The following is a 23,552-nucleotide window of genomic DNA, read 5'->3' on the forward strand; positions in this document are numbered from 1 at the left end:
TTAAAAACTCCTTTTGTGAAAAAGCCATACAGCACAGTACCTTTGATAAGTACTTCATTATAGAAGACAGTAAAGAACCGTGCAAGAACCATACTGTAATGGTGTGCATTGTATCAATTTATTCAAAAAAGTGGTTAGTGCAATCTTGCTATTTTATTTTTCATTGTTAAATATTTTTCTTTTTACACTAAATAAATGTGCTGTAAGAATGCAGGCCTTGTCAGGGAGATGCGCTGAAACACAACATTCAATCAGGGGTCAATAAGGCTACAAAGGTGAGACTAATATGCAAGTAGTTTAAATTATCTGTATGAAAATGAAAATACATTTTACTTAAAATATTTGGGACATTGCATGAAACAAAAATCTTACTGGTATAATATACAAAGAAATAGACATTCAAAACTGTAATTTTTAGAAATTATACAGGACTTGAAAAACATAAATCAAATATAGACCCTGAAAAATAAAAAACTTAATTATAATATTGTAGGCAAAGAACAACTGAATTTTGAAGATTATAAACTTTGGTGATTAAAAATACCACATATTAGACATGGGTTTTACCATGTTGCATCTTTCACAGCTATTGAACAATAGGTTGAGTTACAGAGAGCCATTGTACTACCAAATTTTCAGTAAAGCCCTATCAAAATCATTGCAGAGTCAAAAAACAAGATAAAAAATGGCAGAATGATTTAGCTCATCACATAATCATTGTCCAAGTGTCACTTGCTAGACTGCAATAAAACTCTTCCCACTATATTTCCCCAGAGAGGACAGAGAACGTGAGAGACAGGACTAGAGAGCAGCCAAGCCCATACACAGGGGCTCAGCAGTGTGGACAGAGCCAGGTTACGTTTTAACCCAGGCTTAATCTGAACTTTGTTATCCCGAGTGAACCTCTGTTTCTATAATGCAGTCTCTGCAGTGATGCAGCAACAAATCCCCTCGACCGGTGGTGTGGAGTTGAAGCACGGACACACTCAAATGCACCAGGAGGCACTGGAGCGTGTCCAAAGAAGAGCAATGAGGCTGGTGAGGGGTCTGGAGCACAAGTCTGATGAGGAGCAGCTGAGGGAACTGGGGCTGTTTAGCCTGGAGAAAAGGAGGCTGAGGGGAGACCTTATCGCTGTCTACAACTACCTGAAAGGAGGTTGGAGCATGGAGGGTGTTGGTCTCTTCTCCCAGGTAGCAAGGGATAGGACAAGGAGAAATGGCCTCAAGTTGTGCCAGGGGAGGTTTAGATTGGATATTAGGCAACATTTTTTCACTGAAAGGGTTGTCAATATTGGAACAGTGGTTGAGTCCCCATCCCTGAGATATTTAAAAGACACATAGATGAGGTTCTTAGGGACATGGTTTAGAGGTGGACTTGGCAACATTAGGTCAACAGCTGGACTTGATCTTAAAGGTATTTTCCAACCAGAACAACTCTATGATTCTGTGATTGTATGAAATACTTTAGGGAACAAAGGTGTTAATCTGGGTCAGATGAACTCCTCTGGGCCTCTCCAGTCTTGGTTGTTTACAAAATGAATCATCTTCTGTCCTGCCACCTTTGTCAGTAAAAACAGAAATTCTGTGCTTTCCCATATTTTCATGTTCTATTATCACTATAAGATCACATTGTCTTGTTCTATGTATCCATGTATATGCAAATTAAGTATTTTTGGCACAGATATATAATAAGAACTTTTTTGAAAAACACGTATAGCAAAACGTATATATTCTGAATATCCCAAGGGACAAGTTACCGTATATTCATTTATGCACAGCAGTCCAGGAATAGGGTTAAACAGGGGATAGGTTACGTATTTTGGAAAAGGACAACACCTAGTCAGTATAAAATGTGGTGATAGTTCAGTCTGAATAAAAAAATATCCATTTTCTGCCCAGGTTCCTTTACACTTAGTGGGGATTTTAAGTGTGAGCTCACACATGCAGAAAGAAAAAGAGATTAACCTTATTTAATTTTTAATAGTCTCTGTTTAGGTACCCAGGCTAAGTCTGTACCTACCAGTTATCAATAGAGACAAGCACCTTGAAAAACAAAAACATATCAAAACAAACCTCAACCCATGTGTGTCACCTCTGTGCTGGAATACAACAAATTATCTTCTGAAGGTTCCCTCTCCATACTTTAGATTACTGAATTTGCTTGTCATATCGTGTTAATTTGACTACTTGGTAAGAAAATTTCTTTATTAAAGTTGACTTTTTCTTTAATAACTGTGCCACTGTTCACAATTCTAAAGTGTTGGCTTAAAACACAGAACTCAAATGTAAAATGAAAAAAATATGGATCTGTGTACCAGTTTCTTCTTCTCTGGTACATATCATCTTTTTATGTTCTTTAATACCCTAGGAATATTTTTAGAAGCTAAAATAAGTGAATAAAGACATTTCTGTTGTCAGTTTTATTAAGATGCCTATTCCTTCTTATTTTTCTATTTCTTTAAAGCTACCTAGCTGAAATGGAAGCCACCCACACAATTTTTCTATGAAAATTAGATATTGGCGATGTAATACTTGTACTTTAGTTCCATGCCTCCATCACACACACTCTGTCTAGTGTCAGTGGTCTGAACAAGCAAAGGCATGCACATAACTTATTCCATGAGGGACAGTGTATTCATATATTTGCACACACAACTCTTTGTGTATCAGTTTCACACAATTTACAATGACTGTTTCTGCTAACTTGAGTACTCTGTGTGAATTAAATTCTAAATAAAGCTCCAAGTTTTCAGACGTATCGTTGTTGTAGCTTGCTCGAGTATTTCCTGTTGGCCTACGCGCACATAAGCGCTCACACACACACACACACACACATACTCTCTGGAAACAGCTTTTTGTATTCTTCGGCTTGTGCTATGCAGTAAAACGGTTATAAAAACAACAACGTGGCAAGCATTGCTGGCACACGGGGCTGTCACACACACGCTGTGGTACTTCGCGCCAGGCTCCGGCGCGGGCACCGAGGCCGTGTGCAAGTCACACACCACCAACACGTACGGTGGACATTCGTTACAGAGAAAACACCTGTGACTTTGATTTGCGAGTGACATATATACATATATACACGCACACAGGATTTGTGCTTTAGAACAACCGGCAAACCCGCACAGGAATGTAGCTTTAAAAGCAAAACGGGGCAGCGCGATCTTCCGGGATTGTGAGCGAGCAGGCCCCGGAGGTAAGGCGGCTGTGTCCCACCGCCCTCAGCCGGCCCGGCTCTCCCGCAGGACGAAGCGCTGTGCGGATTAACGCCCAGGGCCGCGCTGCCCAGCGGAGGCTCGGGCTCCGTTTCGGTGTTGGAGGGAGCGCTGGCCCGGGCCGGCCCCGCCACCGCCGCCCCTGTCACCCCCGCGGCTCGCGCTCCTTCCGCGGCCGCCGAGAAACGGGCTCTAAAATGGCGGCGGCCGCCAGGGCCGGCGCGCAGGTGAGCGCAGCAGCGGCCTCTCCCCGCACCTCACCCCGCCAGGGCCCGCGCCGCTCCCCCGCCTCCCGCCCTGCGCTGCGGCCGCCCCTGGCGCGGCCCCTCGCAGCCCGCCCGCCCCCGCAGCGCCCCCGGCCCGGCTCCGCATGCGGGCGGCGCCGGCCTCGCCCCCTCGCTCTGCCGTGGCGGGGGCGCGGAGGCGCGGCGTGAGCTCGCTGCTGCAAGCCGAGCCGGGGCCTGCTCGGGCCCTCCCGCGGCGGCGGGAGGCGCTTACCTCCCCCGCCCGGCCTCGGCACGCCCCGCCCGGCCTGGGGCGGCAGCGGGCGGCTCGGCTCCCCCGAGGCAGCCTGCCCTCCGCGGGAAGGATTTGGCCGGGAGCAGCCGCGGCCCTGCCGGGGCCGCAGGGCGGTGTGGGGGGAGCCGGGGCTGGCTGGGAAGGAGGCCCCCGGGGCGGCGGGGATGAGGCGATCTCAGATGATGGGGTTTGACAAGTGCAGCTCTCCGCCTCAGGTGTGACTGTCGGGCGCAGCGTCTGGGGTCCCTGCTCCTGCGGCGGGTGTGTTCCCATGGGCACGGCTGGCTGCAGCACACCTTATAGAATCATAGAAACATTTCCGTTGCAAGAGGCCCTCAGGCTCGTTGACTCCAACCATAACCTAACTCTAGCACTAAACCACGTCCCTAAGAACCTCGTCTAAACACCTTTTAAACACCTCCAGGGATGGTGACTCCACCACTTCCCTGGGCAGCCTGTTCCAATGCCCAATAACCCTTTCCGTGAAGAATTTTTTCCTAATATCCAATCTAAACCTCCCCTGGCACAACTTGAGGCCACCTTCTGCAGGCCTGGGGACACACACCGACCCGCCAGGGCTGTGGCACAGTTGCTGTTCTCCAGACAGCACCTCTGGTTCCGTCTGCAGGTTTTGTCTGTGTAGAAAGAAAAATAACGGCTATTTGTCACAGATTTTGTTCCCTGCCTGACAGCTGCCGCCAGGCTGCTGGCCGCACCAAGTTCCTGGGCAAGTGGCCCCTGTCCCAACATCAGCTTGTGGAGTAAGTGGCTGGTGCAAGTGCCCCCAGCTCCTTCCTGCTTCTGTTCAGAAAGTGCCGCAGGTCCAGCACATCTGCAAGTGCACCCACGGTTATTTTATGTATATTCAATACATCCAGAACACGCTGGAGTTATTGTGCAGCCAATAGAGACCATTCTACACGTGCCCGCCAGTGCTTCCAAGCCATTTTGTATTTGCAAAATTGTACCAATTTTGTGTTTCAAACAATAGTGATCTTAATGATGTTTGAACATGATAACTTGTGTAGTAAAACCTTTTTTTTATATTTCCTGGCAGACATTTTACTTTTTATGAATCACTAGTAACCAAGATCCATAATCCTTATGTTACTAGGATTCATTGCTTTTACAAATTATAGGACATCAGTAATATACTCTGAAAATCAACATTCTGTCTACATTTTTCAACATTGAATGTACAAGCAGAGTTTTCTGGATGCATAATTTTAAAACGTTGCGTGCATAAAGTTGCATAAAATAAAGTTGCAACTGTATTGTGAGGTTAGCAGTTCTCTTGTTGATCACCTGTACTGAGTTGGCTGACCTGAGTGAGCAGCTCATTCTCCAGTCAACAGGCATTACTTTTTTACTTCATTTCTATGAACTATGGTTCTCCACAGGAAAAGAAAATTAATGCAAGTGTAACATAATTGTTGGGGTATTTTTATCAGTTTAAAATAAAGACTGCTAATTTAATATCTCTTTATCTCTCTTAGACTACATTATCATTTGCAAGATGCTGTGATGCATGTATTAATTTTGGTGGGCATATTAATTTAGACACAATATGCATATGTTGTAATGAATCTATGATTATGCAGTATGTTATACTGACAAATGTACTGTATGCTGTCAGGCAGTAGAAAAACAGCTGAAGATCTGTGGCATTAAGAGGAACGTGGATGTCTCAATATTGTATCTGGCTGGACAGTAAGTAAAATATGTTTTTCTGTTTGGCTTTTACTAAAAGTAGAGCACACAGTTAATGCTAGCCCGTCATAGTGCTTTCTGTATCAGATGCTCTCTGGACATCATTTATATGTGAAACATCAGTAAATCATATGTATGCCTAGTCCATATATGTTGTATAGGAAGAAATGGTGAAGATACACTGACATACAGAGCAGAGCTACACTCACAGTGAAGTATTAATAGTTAACTGCCTCAGCCCTAGACACACAAACTTTCTCCAGCAACCCAGGATTGCTCGAGGGTCTGTAAGTTCAGAGAGTTGTGCATGAGCTTCTACCACAGGGAGCAGAGGAGTGAGGCTTAATGGGCTGATCTCTGCCTGTTGTAACTGGCTCCTAAGGCTGGATGGAAAAGAGTCTCAAGAACGCAAATGAAAAAACACAGTACCTGCCCAGTCTTAAGAACTACCAAATTTCTGACCTCCCTGAAGAAATCTGTTATTGCAACAGTAAAACTCATTGGTAGCACCTTTGAAATTACCTGCATCTCTACTATTAAGAATTGAAGGGAGGGCAGGGCAACATGAAGTGAGCACAGGAACACTCGTTTGGGGCTGGTAGTACTGATCAGAGACCTGATCTCCTCTTAGAGCTTTATGAAACAGCCTAAGATGTAGGGCAGATGAGGAGAAGAAACAATGGTAAGTGAAGGAAGGCAAAGCTTTCATGAGCCTGTGGGTGATCTAGGTTGATAGGGGTGTAAGCTGGAGAACGAACATGCTGAGAGGCTACCATAGAAAGATGGAGACATGACAGGGCATACTTCAAAGTTTTTGAAAAGCATACTTTGAATTTCTGGCCAGGGCATAATTCCAAGTGTTGCATACCTGTCTGCAGCCTCACAACTGCATCTCGTGTTTGTACGGTTGATATCATATATAAAGAACTAATGTAGTCTGATAATTCGGGGACAAGGTTTTCAAGGTCTCTAGGTCTTATGAGAGCAAAAAAAAGAGGTGTTAAAGGATTTCAGTGATTGTCTAGCCTGTGTTTAATATTACAGAAATCAAGTCATCTTGAAAGTCTAAGTGCGCCCACTGGTATCTTTAATTTCCATCCATATCTCCTGATTTACACTCAAAGTATTTGATGCTTTGTGAAAAGAAAATGTAAAACAGAGTTACTGTCAAAATTATTAAAATATGCATTTTAGAAAGAAGAAAACACATACAATCTAAGGGTGAAGTTTAAATAATGAGAAAGCTACAAGATGCATATATATATTTTCTAAACAATACAAGAAAATTATTGTAATGCATATGTGTAAAAGAATTAAGACTGTGTATGCAGTCTTAATATGCGTATGTTCTGATTTTAAATACTTAAGTGTACTCACTGGCTTTGACTTTTTTTTTTGGTATGGAATAAAAAGAGATGTTCAGATGGCAGATAGAGAAGTGATCTGTCTTCCCATGAAACCATTTGAGAAGAATGACGCAAGCTGGCTTCTTTGATGATTGCAGAGAAGTGAATTCCTTTTATTCTATACCAGTGTATATAAGCCTTGAACCTCAGCCAATCTCACTATCAGATCATGCCTCCTTAACTGTTGGTTTGACATAATTTTCTGCCGGCTAAAATAAGAAAATGAAAAAATAATAAGTCAATCAAATTAGAGGGAATGAGATTCTATTTTTAAACTACTACTATTAAATGGACATGAAAATATATAGTTCTGGACACTGAGAGTTGTCATCCTAGGAAAACTGATTAACTTAGCAGTAGGTAGGAAAAGAGCACTGCAGGCCAGAAAAGATCAATTTGTAAGAGACACACAAAGTCTGGAAGGCATGCAGAAAGGGACAGGCTCTTTTAAAATGTTAGAGGAATTAAGCTCTACCTGAGGCAAATTAAATGCCTTAATACCAGGGAAAAACAAACCAACACACAAACAAAAACAGCACACACCACAACAGATCAAGGCTTGGAAATCTTGGAGATAGTCAAGATGAGGCTGTTACTAGAGAGGGAGTAAAGCCAATTAAAATGTAAACCTGTAAACTAGGTGTAGAATGGCAGTGACAAAGAATATGAGGAAATTTTGCTGCCTGAAAAATAGTTCAGGGGTGTACAGGTAGAACTATACAGAAGAATTAGATGGTAGCTCTTTTATGTCCTCTCAGCCCTCATCTGCTTGGCTTTACTACTTGCAGTAATGTATATTCTGGTTACTTGTGGCAATAAACACATATGTATGTATTTGCAGGGTTCATTTTTATGGATTATTTGAGGAAGCCAAATAAACAGTTCAAAAACATGGGAATCTAGAGACTAGGCTTCACAGTTGGAAAACAAGCAGATCATTTTAGGCTCATGATGTGAGGTTAATTTTTATCAATCATGTTAATTCTTTCTGAAACACTGGCCCTAGTCTTGCAACATGTTAAAATCCACAAGGAAAGTTTTATTAAGTCAATTAAAATTCATCATGTAAAGGTCATCTATAATTATTCTAGAGGAAATCAAGAACATTTCTTTAAAGCAATGAAAAATAAGGAGGACCAATTAGTGAAAATTACTTGGCAGCTCACTAATATTCTCTGGGTAGTAGGTAATTTTTTATTTATAGTGCACCAGCAAGCTCCAAGTGCTAGATACGCAATTAAACAAAAACCCTTACCAGCACACAGGAGGTAGTTCCGGCCTCAGTGGATGTGCAGTTTGACTTAAAACAAGACTGTTAATGAATATGAGTACATAACCAAGTTTATGTCAGGACAGGAGAGAAGAGGGGTGAAAATAGAGCAAGAGATTTCACAATATGCACTGCTATGAAAATAACAAGAAATGTACATTGCTGTGCAGTTTTCCTTTTAGATTTATATCCCCGGGATACCAAACCTCTCCTGCGTTCTGAGCAGTTTCTACAAACTGAAAAATACACGGGACTCATACTCCATGGGAAAATAAATGCTGTTATGGAAACAAAAATAATGTATCACTTTGTTTGTTCCCATTTCTTTACCACCTGCTGCTTTGTTATGCTTTCAGGTGCGTAGAATGCTTACACTGTCTTTGCCATCTTCTTCTTTGTGTCTTTCTCTGCTATGATTTCTACAGAAGTGTGGCTTTTTAGTGTTTGGGTAATATTATTTATAAAAAGTTCAACTGTGTATAAAGTGATTAAGCACCATTAATGTTAAGAAATTTGTTGTTTTTCTTCCACCAGAGGACTAAGAAGTATCCCAAGTCTTTCACGCTTTCATAGGTTAAGGTATTTGTGGATTAACAACAATAAGGTAATAAGGTATTCCTTTAAAGAGTAGAACAATTAATCTGTACTCCCTGACTATTATTTAATGATTTTTCTAACAGAAAATATTATATAATTGTCAAGCTAATAAATTATTTTAAATTTCCAGGCAAATTCAACTGATTTAAATATGACAGTTTCGAAGAAACAGTATTTTGTTTTACATTACAGAGGATAAGCTGATATATTTTCCTTTGGATTCACATCATATTTGTAAATTTTGTGTATTTAAGAAGCTGAGGTGTTGTGCTAACACCTTAGCCATTAAAGAAAGATTGAGTATATTTAAAACTAAGTAACTGGCAAAATTGCCTGATCGCATACCAATACCTGGGGTCTGGGACAGCAGTTTCCAGTGTAACTCGTAGCAAGAATACCCTGCCCAGGAGTGGGCAGCTCTTGGAGCAGACTGAGGGGTGATACGGCTGTGGGGTGTTCTTATAACAACTTCTGGGCTTCCTGGTTTTCCAGGAAAGGAGTGGACCCCAGAAAATGCGTAGCTCTTTTTTTATGCCCTTGCAGACGTGCATAGATTTATTTCCCGGCAGGCTGGTGGATGAGGTGAGGCTCTTTTTTGCCCTCATGCACACAAGAGTGACATGTAACTCCTTCAAATGTGCTTCTCCCTGTGCACAAGAAGAGTCACTGCCATGCTGGGGTTGTTGGCGTGTCTTCTGTCAATGCAGACTGTTGTGTCACCTAAACGTGTTCGACTTCAGAGAGATTTACAGGCGAGTGATTAGACTATGACATTGGGCCATGTTAATTTCTCTTGCTTCCAATGCACTGTGTGGTCCTAAATCAGTCACACAAACCATGTGCCTTACTTTCTGTATTTGTGCAAAACCAGATTATTGTAGTTATTCTATGCTGTAGGACTTTTAAGACAGTGCTCTGTCAAAATCTCCAAACACTACAGCTTCTAGCCAAGTCTAAGCACATTATACCTTACATAAAATTATCTTCTTGACAGTAGAATTAGCTGATTTGCAAATCTCCAAATACAGAGCCAACAGTTATTAAATGGTTGAACTGAATCGAAACCTTCACCATGAGCCACTGGTAGTTAAAATGCAAGAAAAGTTAAAATAACCACGAATTTATAACCTGCTTTTAATTATCTTACTGTACACTAATTTACACGACTTTCACAGTGGGCTCAAGTTCTTAAAACACCGGAATTGCTTGTAAATAAGTAGCTCTGTGAGCAACAGAAAAAAATAAATTTACATTCCATGTCACTTAGGAGTGTGTGTATATCTGCTGCCCCAGGCTAACATCAATTATAGAGCATCTTATGTTGACTTCTTTGAAAGTCCTGTGGTTGTCCAACTATTTAAAAAAAAAAAAGGCAAAAATATGGATACATTAAAAGGTTGAACTAAAATCACAGGTATAATAAGGCTTTCCCTATTATTTCTAAAGGACACTAAAAAATAAGAGGAAATGGCATAATGACTAAGCAGAACTAATCTTGCTGACCATAAAAGATAAATAAATCTGATTTTTGCACAGATCTTACCTTCCTACCTAAGCAGTAACAAAGAGTATTCTTCTGTTGGTCTATATAACTTGTGTGGAAATGTCATTTTCTATATAACTTGTGTGAACAAGCCGCTCAGTGGCTTTTCTTAGGAGATATCTTAGCTAAATGCTCTAATAGGGGGAGCATATTTTTCTGAACTCAGAAGAGCTGAGATCTTTTTTTCGTTCCTTAAAAATGCATCATAATAATTCTATCACAAAAAATAAATTTCAGAATATCCTAAAAAACTCCAAACATGTCACAGATAGAGAAACACCACTATACACAGTAGGTGTGGGGAGGCTTTACAGTACACAAGATAAAATAATCATTGTGAAGAACAGGATTTTTGAATATGTAGAATGTTTAGCTGTCAAGAGAATCCTTAAACCAAGAGTCTTAAACAGAAATGTAAGAAACTACCTATAGTTGAACAGTTTTCAAGAGACCGTGTTTATATTCTCCAAGGTTAAATTTATACTGGCATATAACAGTTTTCCTAACTCTAATTTCAGATCCAAGATTTAACTTTCTTGATCAAAAACTACTGCTTGACTGAACTCTATCTCAACCATAATGAACTGACAGATATATCAGGTACCAGCTTTCCTTTTTTAGACTGTTGAGCAGAGGCCTGTACTGTCTTTTCTGTGTATTGGCGTTCAAATTTATAAAAGTGGATGACAGCAAGTAATTTAATGGTCGAAAGCTCCTATGTATGTGTAACAATACATGTTAATTATTTTCTTAGATATTTAATTGTTCCGGCATGCTTGAGTGGCAATAAAGTGATATGTTTATCCTGGTCTAAGGGATGAAATGTCATTCACTTTAATGTCAAGCAATTGTAAAATATTTTTGATCTTACATGACTATATTTTGTATTGAAAATGAACATACAGAGCCCTTTTTACATAATGATTTGTAGTTCTCTTGCTGACCAGGTACTCCGTAAGCTGATAGAAGTACCTTTTGATAGCCATTTATGTTCATATGATGAAAAACTGATAGCAGTGCTGACAGACCTAACATGAAAATAAAAGGCTAATAGATTAATAAGTTGTCCCACTTGTAAGGTAGTCACTAAGGTTCTGCAGTTTCTTCAAGATATAGTTATTTTTATAATCAGAAGTATTTTGCAAAGTTACTCAAAACTTTTGTTGTAAAATTACATTTGTCTTACACTTCCATTTCAGTTTTGCTTGCTCTTTTGTATTAAAGTGGCTGCACCAGACTAGTGAATTCGTGAATGAAGAAGCCAAAGCATAATAAATTTGTATATATTCTAAACATTTTAAATGTTAATATTTTACTTTTCTCTGTCCCTGTAAAATGTTGGGATGAGAAATGGTGTTGATTAGTTCCTGTCAGATTTTGAGAAAAAAGAATGTTTGAAAGAAACAAACACATGGGCACAAGTGATAATACCAAAGATAACAAGATCTGGGCAACCAGAAGGGCCAAGTATCATTAGTAGAGAAATGTAGATGAGAAATACTGCACAGAATTTGGAAAATGAGATATCTATGCCTGGTGTGGTGTGAGGATGTGAACACGTAATCTGGGTCAGCCGCAACAATATTTTGTAATAACTTTTTAATATATTAATAATTATTTGAACTGGAACTATTTTCTAAGGAAATCACTATTTATTGCTTGTGAGGCAAAGGTGGTATTAGGGATACACTATTGTTTGTGAGACAAAGGTAATATTAGGCAAGGGTAAAAGGAAGTGAAGATGAATTTATCAAAATTTACTGGGATATAGGAAGAAGGAAGGGAGGAAGAAGAGAGGATATAGTTGATGTTGATTTGTTGAAGCAAGGGCGATGGGGACAAATGGAAGGAACTGGAATGAAAAATGTTAGGCATATGTTCAAAGGACGTGACTAGAAAGACAAAAGGCATATTGCAATCTCTGATAATTTCTTTTTGTTTTACTAGTCTCATGCAAGGTGTTACCAAAAGGCAGAGATGGATAACTAGAATATCAAATTCAGTGTGCAGCATAACAAAATAATTATCCAATAGAGGTAGTCAGGGATGCTGAGAATAATTAATTGTTTTTCATTTTATTTCAGGTGCTCTGAAACATTTATGTGCGTTACAGATTCTGTTTCTTCACAACAACCAGTTACAAAAACTTGTCGAAACAGTGAAGGAACTGAAAGGAAAGATAAGCTTGCATACCCTAAGTAATACCTTATTTTATTTTGCAGAACAGTGAGCGGTAGTTTTTTAGTGTTTCTTATCAGGATGTTTCTTGTCTGTTTCCACATCATTTGCCCATAGCTTTTGAAACTAAATATCAGTTTCAACCAAATTTGACAGAAGAAAGAGATCTCTAACTCATGAAAATTCCATAGAGAGTACCTCAGCTAAGAAAAAACTGCCGAATGCCTTCAGAAGTTCACTCTTTTTGGCTGCTGACTGGCCTGTCTCTTGGAGGAGCAGCTTGGAGGCACTCAAAGCAGTTTACTGCTGCATTTTTGGAAGGGAACATGGGAGCAGAGCAAGATTATCACAGAGGTGAAGGGAGCTGAGAAATGGGTGTTATTGCTGTTGAGAGTGTGAGTGGTAGGTTATAGAACCTAAAGTCCTGCCTCATTAATTCCGCTGTTCATACAACTTTCTGCACCTTTTTGGCAGACTGTATGGATTTCTAGAGCCTAAGAATAAATATACTTTAGATATTAAATATAACAATATCTGTTAAGTAGCATGCTTTCTGATATACTGCCTGGAAATGAAAGTAGCTTAGACTCTGAAATTTCAAGTGAAGTTATACAAGACAGTGTTGGCGCCACTAAGTTACATTGTAAGAATTAGCCTCCAGGGAAAGTAGGATTATATGCTATTAACCTACTGAAAGTGTCTTTTTCCATGGTTCCTCAAAGAATATCACCATAGGTCATGCCAAACGCTCAGTACTTTGAGAAAACAGGAAACAAGTTTTGCGTCTTAGTGACACAATCTGTGGAGGTGAATGTCATCCAGCCATTACCTCCTTATGCAATCAAAAAATGGAATGTCTGATTGCAGGAAAGGAAAATACGGCTTAAAAAGTACACTTTTAATTGAACTTGACACTGGGACAAAAATTAAAAAACAAATCAAGTGTTTAGGAAGAGAACATGCAGCCAAATTATTGTAATTTTTTTTCATTATATGCAAGATTGAAAAAAATAGTCCACTTAAGAATGCAGTTGTTGGAAGTGATTAGACAAAGTCTGGACAGACATCCTGTGTATGAATGGTGCAGTCACTTGAGTCTAATGTTATAGCCCTACCAATTAATAGGGGACTTCAACAGGCAGCGGGAGTTTGTTGTGCGTGTTGCAACCATCTGTGGGAAATAAAGACAAACTGCAGATAGTTGAAGTGCTGCTGGGTTATTATGAATGGCAGTCACAAAGACATAGTGAAAACTGAGTGCATACTAGACTAGCCACCACCATAGAAACACAAGTGTTTAAGAGAACTATCAAACAATATGTGGATCTACTAATCTACTCTAATTAAAAAAAAAAGTTCTTTACTTCAAAGATGTGAAAGTAAATGCTATTCAGTGGGAGAAACTTAATAACCTTAACTTCATAGGAATTCTTTTTTGACCTTTGCAGTCATGAAAAAATTGTTGATGTGTTTGTTTCAAAGAGATTTCATAATAATGAGTTTTAAATTAACAGGACTCTATTTGTTCAATAAAAGGCATTGTCATATTTGAACTAAATGACAACAATAAGTGAACAAAACAAAATTTCAAAGTCATATCCTATATATCATATCATATTACTATATAATTTATTTGCCTACTTGCAATATTTAGAAATGGGAAATGGGTGCAGAATTTGCATCCTGTAGCTTTGAAAAGGGCTGTGCTCATAATTAACCTTTGTCAAATAAAAACTGGTTTGGGAATGGGAGAGTTCTCAGTGTTGTGACGCAGATCTTTTTTATTGCTGGACAATCCAATTTAAAAAAATGCACTTGCTAGCTTTCAACAGAACTTCTGGATGCATAATAACATTTTATTATTTTGTAGCTCTTGAGGACATTAGAACTATTGAAATGGAGCAGTCTAATACACTATTATTGTTCACTTCAGAAGTAGCATCCAGCTGCCAAAACATTGCACTTCTCTTCCTTAAGGCTCTCTTGTGATATTTAGCCACTGCCCTGCACTGGATTTGTAGCACACCACCATTCTTCAGCAGGCGTCTAAGGAAGACACTCAGCTTCTCAAGATTTACTGAGCGGGTTGCTCACAACTGCTGCCTTTTGGGAGATATGGAGGGTGCCTTTGTGGGCTCACCTTGTGCTCACATCTTCTTTTTGGAATCCAAGATTTTTGTTATGTACTCTGCAAATTGCCTCAACTGATTTATTATCCACAGCTGATAACATCTTGCCACTAGACCTCAGAAAACTGCTTTTGTTCTTCAATATGTTTCTACCACATTAGCTCCTTTCTGTCCCACGTGGGTTAGGCACACTGTTTTCCTGCACTCCAAATAGAGAAAACAGACAAAGCTGTGGAGGAAGAAAGCATTATCCCTAATTTGTAGATGTAAAATTGCATGATATTGACAAGAAAGTAGATAGCAGAGCCAAGAATTGGTCCCAGATGTTTTGTGAAATAAGGCCCCCTTGATCCATACAGTGGTTGGATTTATTGTAAGAATGAGCAGTAGAAAAAAAAAAACATATACTCTAAAATAAACCTACAAATCAGTGTTGATGAGGGGGGACATGCTCCAAGTAGCATCCAAAATCAAAAGTATTTAGTATCGACCCTGGTGTGTACCTTGGAAAAATCTCTCTTCAATCTTCATTCCATTCCACTACCAAATGTACCTGCTTTTAGAGATCTTTCCAAAATGTTTTTCTCTCTGGAATGCTATCACATATTTTCTTGACTCAAGAACTGACTTACCAAATATATACGTAATATTCTTTCTGATCAACACTTTCGAGAAAAAATAGCTATAGAGTACGTTGTTTGGTAAAAATTGAACTTTCTTTTGCTGCCACCATGTGGGTCTCTTGCTACTTTTGAAGTACAGTGATTTTTAATTTTTTTTTTAAGAATTAAAATATTTTAAGTTCTCCTCTGAATACGTGAACAGGCTTTTTCTGTGTAGGAGATACTAAATGCCCATTCCAGCCTTACTGCATCCTCAAAATAATTGCTAAATGGCATCAAGCACTGAGCCCTCTTTGGCAGTCATACTTATCCCGAAAAACATGAAATGGCATCTTGTAGTTTACTAGTCTGTGTGGAGTATTTCCAGACTTTTTTCTTCATCTAGTATCTCTTTCTTGCTTCTGTAATACCATCTTTTCCTTCCCTAAACTGCTAAAATTACATATAACAGGCTTTTTTACCCTAGAGTGAATATTAGCCACAGCCTCCCCTCAAAAAGAGAAAAACAGACCAGTTTAGACCTTGGTAGAAGTTGTCAAAATTATTAATTTAAGATTTCTTTTTCTCTTCTCTGATCTCAAGGTAGCAGCCTCCTCATTATTTTTACTGTCTCAGAAGAACAGCATTTGTATAAGGAGAAAAATAGCATTATTATGTTTTCATTTAGGAAAACAAACAAACCAAAACACAACAATGCCCAACAACATTTGTTTGTTAACTGATCTGGGAATGGGCCCGTTTCCATTTTAATCAACCTCAGATATCGCTCTCATGAAAAACACTGATGTGGCACGTCAGCTAGGCAGATGTTCCACATCTGGCCAAGCAGCAACACAGCATTGATACCTGTCTCTGTGGTGCAAAGGTTTGGTTATTCAGGTCATGTGAACCTGAATGGAAGTATTTTAGACAAGTTGCTAATGGGCTTTTGGATCTTAGTACCTCATGTCTCAATATAAGTTAGTAGGACCCAGGTACTCAGGAACATAGGTCCTTTTAAACATTTTACTTTTTATGTTTCTTGAGTTTTCAAACTCATCATCTGTCAAAACATCAGAAAATGAGGTATTTGCATTTTATATTGTGTCTACAGGATAAAAACTTCATATCAGCTGTGATAACGCCTTAGGTGTCCTAAAGCTCATCTGGTTTTAATAACTCGCTCTCCCTACAAAGTTTGTGTCTTTAAGCTGTCACACCTGAAAGACTGCTATTATTTAAAATAAGCATCATCTAACAATACATAAGAAAACTAACAGCAAACACTTAGTGGTTTTGTCTGTATATCATAAAAAATAGAAAAAACCTTCAAAGGTTTGGAGCACACGATGGCACCTTAACTCAGTTCTTGCCTGTGGTGTTTTGCATACTCTGCAAGAAGCCAATTCTCGCAGTTGGTGTTTAGTTGGGTAATTTTGCATGTGTAAAGAGCCTGTGCTTGGTTTACCCAGCATAAGAACAACTTGAGTTTGATAATTCAAGGTTTGTTTTTTGTGATGTTGTTTGTTTCTTTTTCTGTATACATTTTGCAGACCTATTCCATAACCCTCTGGCACAAGACCCAGACTACCGGCTGTATGTGATACATGCCCTCCCTTCAGTGCAGCTCCTTGACAGGAAGGGTAAGGATTGCTTTCCTCTTCTCACAAGGCATTGACAGTTGCTTTTGATTTTAATCAGTTTGGAAAAATAGGGGATTTAATCTTGCTTGTTCTTTTATATGCATTTGTTGATATAGCAAAAGGTCTAATGAACAGATATGCATTTTTTGCAAGATTTGTCAAGCAAATAGAGTTTGCATGGCATAAACAGTTTACTTTGTCAAATGCTTTTGATTTCTGTCTTTTTCTATTTAAATTGTGCATGTTTATCTTGTATCTTGGTCTATATACTTATGGGTAAGACAGCTAAAAGCCTGTCCTTAGAAACATGTACCTACATTTGTGCATTCAAACTGGTATATTCACACAGGTGAGCATCTTTATTTAGATATGGATAATATCCTCAGCTGTCTACGTTTCTGTACAGTTTAAATAGGTGTGTGCACATTTCTTGATGAGGTACATGCTGACAAAACTTTCAAATATAAATCTTTGTAAATCATCAAGAGATCTTTCACAGCTTATCTACTATAAATTCTGCAGGGAAAAAAAAAGTCTTAAGAATAGCCAGATGATAAACCAGTCAATCCATAAATATGCCACAGTGGACCCAGAAAATCAACTTAATGATTTTTGTCTCTGGTGTTTGGAGAGCTATGTGATTGGCAGGAAGACTGAAAATTACTGGAGAGCACTGAGGAAGGTGTTGATTCCTACCCCACCTTTACCTCATAAGAAAGTAGCAAGGAGAAATAATGGAATATTGAAAACTCACTCTCGAGGAGAATGAGGATGCAGGACCTGAGCGAGGCGGCCGCAGGACAGCTGCAGGGGTGGGCAAACCCTGTGGCTCCATCATGCAGGAAAGCTGGTGGATGGGCCACCGCACATGTCAGGGGTTGGTGAGAAGCTGCTGGATCTGACCGCACGGCCCTTGGCTTACACATTCATTTTGCACTGGTACCTCCAGTCTCCTGGATATTTGATCTCGTGTTACATGTGCTTAGCACGTCTGTCAGGCTATTTTACTAATGATAGTTTTTGACTAGGGAGCTGTGACTCAGGCTTAATGTGCTGGAAAATACGTGTTGCATTTACAGCTCTAGAAACACTTCCATAAAACTTCCTAGTCTTAAATCTCCTAAATACAGTTATACTGTAATCAGTCCTGGATTAAGACTTGAGGCATTAACTTGTTATCAAGCTGTACTCTAGTTAGTGAACTGTTTCTCTAACATTACAAAGCTTCTTCACCATCTGTGGGACATTACCACAGCATAGTCCTGGCTGTCGCCTTTACACAAGACATGTGCCCGCACTCCTGTTACCTCCAGGCATGACGACTGCAGTTCCTTCCTAATTGGCCCCCTAGACACCATGACTTTAAAACTTCCTTGAATTCAAAATGCTTCTGCCAGAGTTAGTTACGTGTTCTAAACCTTTAGCTCACTTCTGTTCCACTGCTGAAGTACTACACTAGTATGCAGTTCATGTCATTGAAGTTAAAATCTCCTATTTGATAGGTTAATCATGTTTAATAGTTTATTTGTTTTGCTGATAATTATCAAAGTAGGTGTACAATTGTCTTTACCATGCAGTCATTAACATATGTAGACAGTGGCGTAATTTTTCCTTATTTTTCCCCTTGAGACTTAATATTCTCAAATTCTTCCTTTAAAATTTGAAGTTATTTTTGATTTGAAGTGCAAAACAGGAAAATTTGAAGCTTTTCTTTCAATTGCACTCCTACAGTTTTCACTGTAATTGAGCAATGGGAGTTGAACTGGCCTGGAACCGGGACGTGTTTTTTGCTATTCGTAAAGCAACTTCCCAATCTTTACTGACTTGTGCAGTAGATCCCATTTAAGGGGCATGACAAGTCTTGCTTTCTGATTTCTTGGTTTGAAACTTCTGATCCTACAGCACTCAAAAGAAGAAAACTATTTTATTGGACAGGGCTTCACCCTAAAGCCTTAGAAAGTATCACTCCATGTTCCCATTTTGAATAGTTGTGAAATTACGCAGATTTACACTGCTATCATTACGAAACTGCACCAAAAAAACCAAAGTGAATCACCTTCTGCATGTGGATAGATAATAGCCGACCTTTAAGTTGGTAGAAAAAAACCATGTTTTTATATTCCTTTTAACAGCAGTTACACAAAGAGAAAGGGAGTCAGCGCTTCATCTTTATAACCGCGAAAGGTCTTGTGTGGTGCAGCCAATAGCTTTTGGAAAGAGAGTGAGTACAGTCCTGGGGCCTCCGTTGGGATCCAGCAGAGCCAGGGCTCAACCAGACAGGAGACTGACAGTGCCCTCAGGTATTTATAATAATGTAAGGAAAAGCATACATTTTTACATTATTTGAATTAGGAAAAGTTATTTTCATCCATCTGATAAAAAGTTATTGGTTCTAGTGATAAAGTACAAATGCATCGGGAACTCAACAAAGTTGCTTCATAAAGTAAGGAGTAGTGGCAGCAACAGGCAATGAGTCCTTCTACTAAGGGGTGGCAAGTAAGTTCCAGTCACTCACTGTAGTTACAGAATTGTCTGTAAAGATAGTTGGACAAAAAGAAATTCATTTTTTTTCAATATGTGTCTTGTGAGTGTTTAGTTTTACTTTAATTAAAAGCCTCTCAATACACTTCCAGGCTGAGTCTCACACAGTGATCAGCATGATAGAGTTTTGATGCCCTCTAGTGCTTTTATAAAATAATTCATCGAAGAAAGTATTTTCTTCTAAAAAATGTTTTAAATTTCACATATCTTGCCTAGTTTTGGAAGCAGTTTCTTTTTTATGCTTTCCCAGCTGAGAATATTTTAATGATGCCTTATAATAGCATATAAAGTAATTTTTAAAGAGTTCTTAGACTCAGATCTGGAAGACAGCATGATCCTGGCACAAGAAAGACAGCAAATACCACCTGGAACCTTGTGCCTTGTAGCACAATCCAGAACAAACCTTGAAATCCCACACAATCTTGTCTGCTTTTTTTATGTTTTAAACATAAGAAAAGCAATACTGTGCATAGATTACTGTAATGGTAGCATTTTAAACAGTAGTGTAGATGATGTTTAGAACAGCAATAAAGTACCTGAATTTGGTTTTTTATGTATATATCACAACAGTAAACCTGAAAGTTTTATTTAACAATTTATTTAACAAATTTATTTAACAAATTATTTAACAATAATTTTGAAAAGTTTGGGGAAAAAAGGATAGTTTAATCATATTTAATAACATTTGGTTTGCTGATGACTATCAAAGTAGGCATATAATTGTCTTTATATCTACCGCGCAGTCATTCACATATATAGACAGTGGCATCATTTTTCTGTTAAAGAAAAAAATGCATGGAAATGTATGCCTGCAGGAAATAAAACACAAGAACTGCATAAACTTAAAGAAAAAAACCAAACCAAACCAAACCAAAAACCACCAAAAGCCCCCCCAAAAACAACAAATACTCGTTTCCCCAGTGATTTAATAAAAGATGATCTTGAACATTTCAAATCATCTGCTAGTTTTCAGTTCATTCGAACAAGTAATTTAGGATCAGGATCAGCTCATCAAAAGGCTGTACAGCCATTAATATCTTAATCTGAACTTTTTGTTATAGGTTGGAAATCTGGAAATCACAGCAAAAAGTAAGTAATTTAAAATTTTTTTTTCTTTTGCATCTCTGAAGTATTTACTTAATGTCCTCTTTTTGTGCCTAAAATGTCCAGTAAAAATGAGCTTTTGAAAAAATTTCTGGTCTTTCTATTTAAAATAGTTGCAACTCTGTATGATTCTGATGAGACAACCTATCCGCTGCTGTCTGAAATTTAGTATTGAAAGGGATTCCACATTTGGAAATGGGTATATAAAAATGCTATTTATTTATAAGATCAAATACTGATTCCTAGAAAAAACATGCTTTAAGTATTAGGGCATCAGAATAGCTGTTCCTTATTATGCCCCAGAAAACTTTCTTCTGACTGGCTCTTCAGAAATACATAGTCTGGAAAATATTATGACTTGTAGAATGAAACTTTTTTAGTCTGCACTTGTTGTTACTTTTATTCTGTTTGGTTTCAAAATCATAGAAATAGATGTAAAACTTCTCTCTGTTATCTCTGTGTCTGGACTGAGACAGTATAAAGGTTGCATTTTAAAGTGATGACATTTTTAGATGCTGTCTTTATAAGGGTAAATTTACAAACTTTAGATATCAGGCTTCATTTTAGTTTCTAGCTTTTCATGTGAAAATATTTGAAAAATTTATTAAAGGAAATAATAAAAGCCTATATATGATGATATCCTTTAACAGTCTGATTTTATACAGCTACTCACTTTGAGTACAGCTCTTTACAATCAAGCTAATTTATGCTTAAAAATGAATTTTTAGCTGCTTTCAGTGAAGTCTGCTATTCTTATTGATAAGGTTCCTCCGGCTTATGTAGATGCTGAGGCTTTGCAAGGTACCTTGTCATGACACAGTGGGTTATACTCAGTGGAAACATTAGGTTTACATTAGGTGTGTGTTGCTACAAATACATCTTTATAAGTTCTTATAAGATCAGATTTTAATATTGTATCAGAGCGAAAAGGTTTTGGTTTAACATGAAGTCCTTGTCAATTATTTGGATGTTGTGCATCTGCCACTTTTTTCTCCCAGACTGCCGCTGGGGCAGGACACATGAACAACTCAAGTTCATAGTGGTCTGGATTCAGAGCTTGGAGAAGGGCTATTTGCATGGTGGCTTGTTAAAATAAAATATTGAAATATATTGAAATAAATGTGCATTTGTATTGATGGGTATCATGCCACTATGAAATCATAAAATTAGCTTTATGATTTCCATTGCATCAGAGTATTAAAAGTATACAACAATTATAATTTTTGTGGGGAAAAAAAGCAGTGAAAACAAAGTAACATTTTGAAGTCTACTATAAATGTATTTTAAATAATTTATAGCCTTTTTTTTTGTTAGAATCCTGTGATTCTGACCTTTTCTCATTTTGTTTCGCTTTCTTAAATTGGTTAACAGAAAGAAGTCTTCCAATTATTTAAGGTTTTCAAATCCTCTCTCTTAGTGTCATTATGACTTCTAACCACTTTCTACACAGAGTGGGTCTAGTGAATTACCTCCAAAGTGGTTTGGAAACATCTGATAATGCGGATTGGTTTGTTCTTTTTGCAGAGTACCATTTGAGAACCCCGAAGATGCTGTTTTAGTACGGGCAATGACAAGATCTGTGATGGAATTTTCCTGTGTTGACTGGAACAAAGTAGCCACCTGTCAAGAAAGACGGCTTGAAAACAAAGTGGAAGAACCTCTTGAGAAGCTGACAATCCAATTCAGATGAGCACTTTCTTCCGTAAGAAAAAAAATATTCTTCTCTCTAGTGTGAAGGCAAGCCTCTTGGAAGTTAATATCTCTATAAAACCAGTACACGAAAACATGCATCTAATTAAATGAACTTCCAGCAAAAAAGAAGTAGTAGTGTAACATTCCTTTTATCGTCAGATATGTCATATGGAGAGTGAATAAATTAAGAAAACAAATGATAAATAGGGGCAATATCACAATAAAAGTTGATTGGAATGCAATTATTACCATACTTCTGTTATCACAAATTATTAAAGGTAAACAGCAAGCTAATTTTTAAGAAACTAAGGATAAATAATTTCATTCCATATAGTTTCTACTGGAGAATGAGACTGAGTGTGTTAACTAGCAGTAATTTGTCTTCATTCCTCAAAACAAAGATATGAGAAAGCAACCATTAAGCTTTTCTCATTTCTGAGAGGGATTCAAGTTTCAATGTGCTGATTTGTGTGCTGCATGAATGCACTGAGAACTCTCAGTTTTATGTGGATACCCATTTGGTCTCACTACAGTGGAAGCGTGAGTTTTTCTGCCTGCTGACAGCTAGCTCTCAGCTGTGGCTGCTGCTGTTCTCCCATGACACAGGCTGCTGCTTACTGGTCCTTTTGGAGAGCCAGGACTTGCCATACACTGTGCACCAGCCCAAGGCTGCTGACTGGTTTTAACACACTCTCTTCTAGAACCATATGGGTCATGCAGTGCTGTGGCTCCACACCCTACGTTGTTGGCTTCTACAGCCTGTTACCATATGGCAGCTGGTGGGAGATGTGCACATAGAAAATAGTATAGTTCCTCACGTCTTTCTGTCGCCATTCTGCCAAAGGCCTAAAGTCAATGCTATCTGACATATCAAAAGCCCTTATTTAGCCTCTGACTTGTCTTCCGAGTAGCATGTCACATGAGCTGTTTCTTCCAATTCATGATTATGCAAGAGCAGTCATTCCCCCAGGTTCGTGCAGGATCTATCAACCATGACCTTCCAACAGAAGAGCCGTTGCCAGCTCAAGCTGAGGAAGGCAGAGGTAGCTCTGGAGTGTCAGTGCGCACTGGGACCCAAACTTGGATTGCAATTGCTCTCCTCAGACTTGCTGTGCAGCCTCTGCTCATAGTGACTTTGAGGCCCTTTCAAGTTAGAATGGGAAAAAACACAACTGCAGAATCTGCATCAACAATCCCATGCTTCACATGTACTGCCATTGTTCATATTTGCTCCTATTGCTTGGGCTTTTCTTCCTCATCAAGAAGCGTTGGCTGGCAGAATAAAAGCAAGACTTACACTGTGGATTTTAACACAGTTCTAAAATCCTGAAACATCTGTGCTAAAGGGTTTGCATTTTCAGAGAAACCTTGAAGAGCAACATGCCCCCATGAGCCCCGAA

At 38.7% G+C, this 23,552-nt stretch overlaps 1 protein-coding gene across 2 annotated transcripts; it reads left to right on the top strand.

Moving 5' to 3' along the window:
* Positions 1-3,184: 3,184 nt before the first annotated feature.
* LRRC72 (leucine rich repeat containing 72) lies at positions 3,185-22,320 on the top strand. 2 transcript variants are annotated; one of them, XM_065629703.1, is made up of 9 exons: positions 3,185-3,445; positions 5,374-5,447; positions 8,658-8,727; positions 10,782-10,863; positions 12,348-12,461; positions 16,726-16,815; positions 18,948-19,115; positions 20,418-20,445; positions 21,985-22,320. In XM_065629703.1, the coding sequence occupies exons 1-9, from the start codon at positions 3,416-3,418 to the stop codon at positions 22,148-22,150; spliced, it is 822 nt and encodes a 273-aa protein (XP_065485775.1). In that variant the 5' UTR covers positions 3,185-3,415; the 3' UTR covers positions 22,151-22,320. The 2 variants fall into 2 exon arrangements, with proteins under 2 accessions (XP_065485775.1, XP_065485776.1); XM_065629704.1 differs by lacking the exon at positions 12,348-12,461.
* The last annotated feature ends 1,232 nt before the right edge of the window (positions 22,321-23,552 follow it).

Source organism: Caloenas nicobarica, chromosome 2, assembly GCF_036013445.1.
Source record: "Caloenas nicobarica isolate bCalNic1 chromosome 2, bCalNic1.hap1, whole genome shotgun sequence".
In the NCBI taxonomy this organism is placed as follows: domain Eukaryota; kingdom Metazoa; phylum Chordata; class Aves; order Columbiformes; family Columbidae; genus Caloenas; species Caloenas nicobarica.

Excerpts from the sequence above, each read along its gene's own strand:
- LRRC72 (XM_065629703.1), top strand. The coding sequence starts at position 3,416 with ATGGCGGCGGCCGCCAGGGCCGGCGCGCAG. Across the intron at positions 12,462-16,725 it reads GATAAGCTTGCATACCCTAA|ACCTATTCCATAACCCTCTG; the intron begins GTAATACCTTAT and ends TACATTTTGCAG. Across the intron at positions 19,116-20,417 it reads GAGACTGACAGTGCCCTCAG|GTTGGAAATCTGGAAATCAC; the intron begins GTATTTATAATA and ends TTTTTGTTATAG.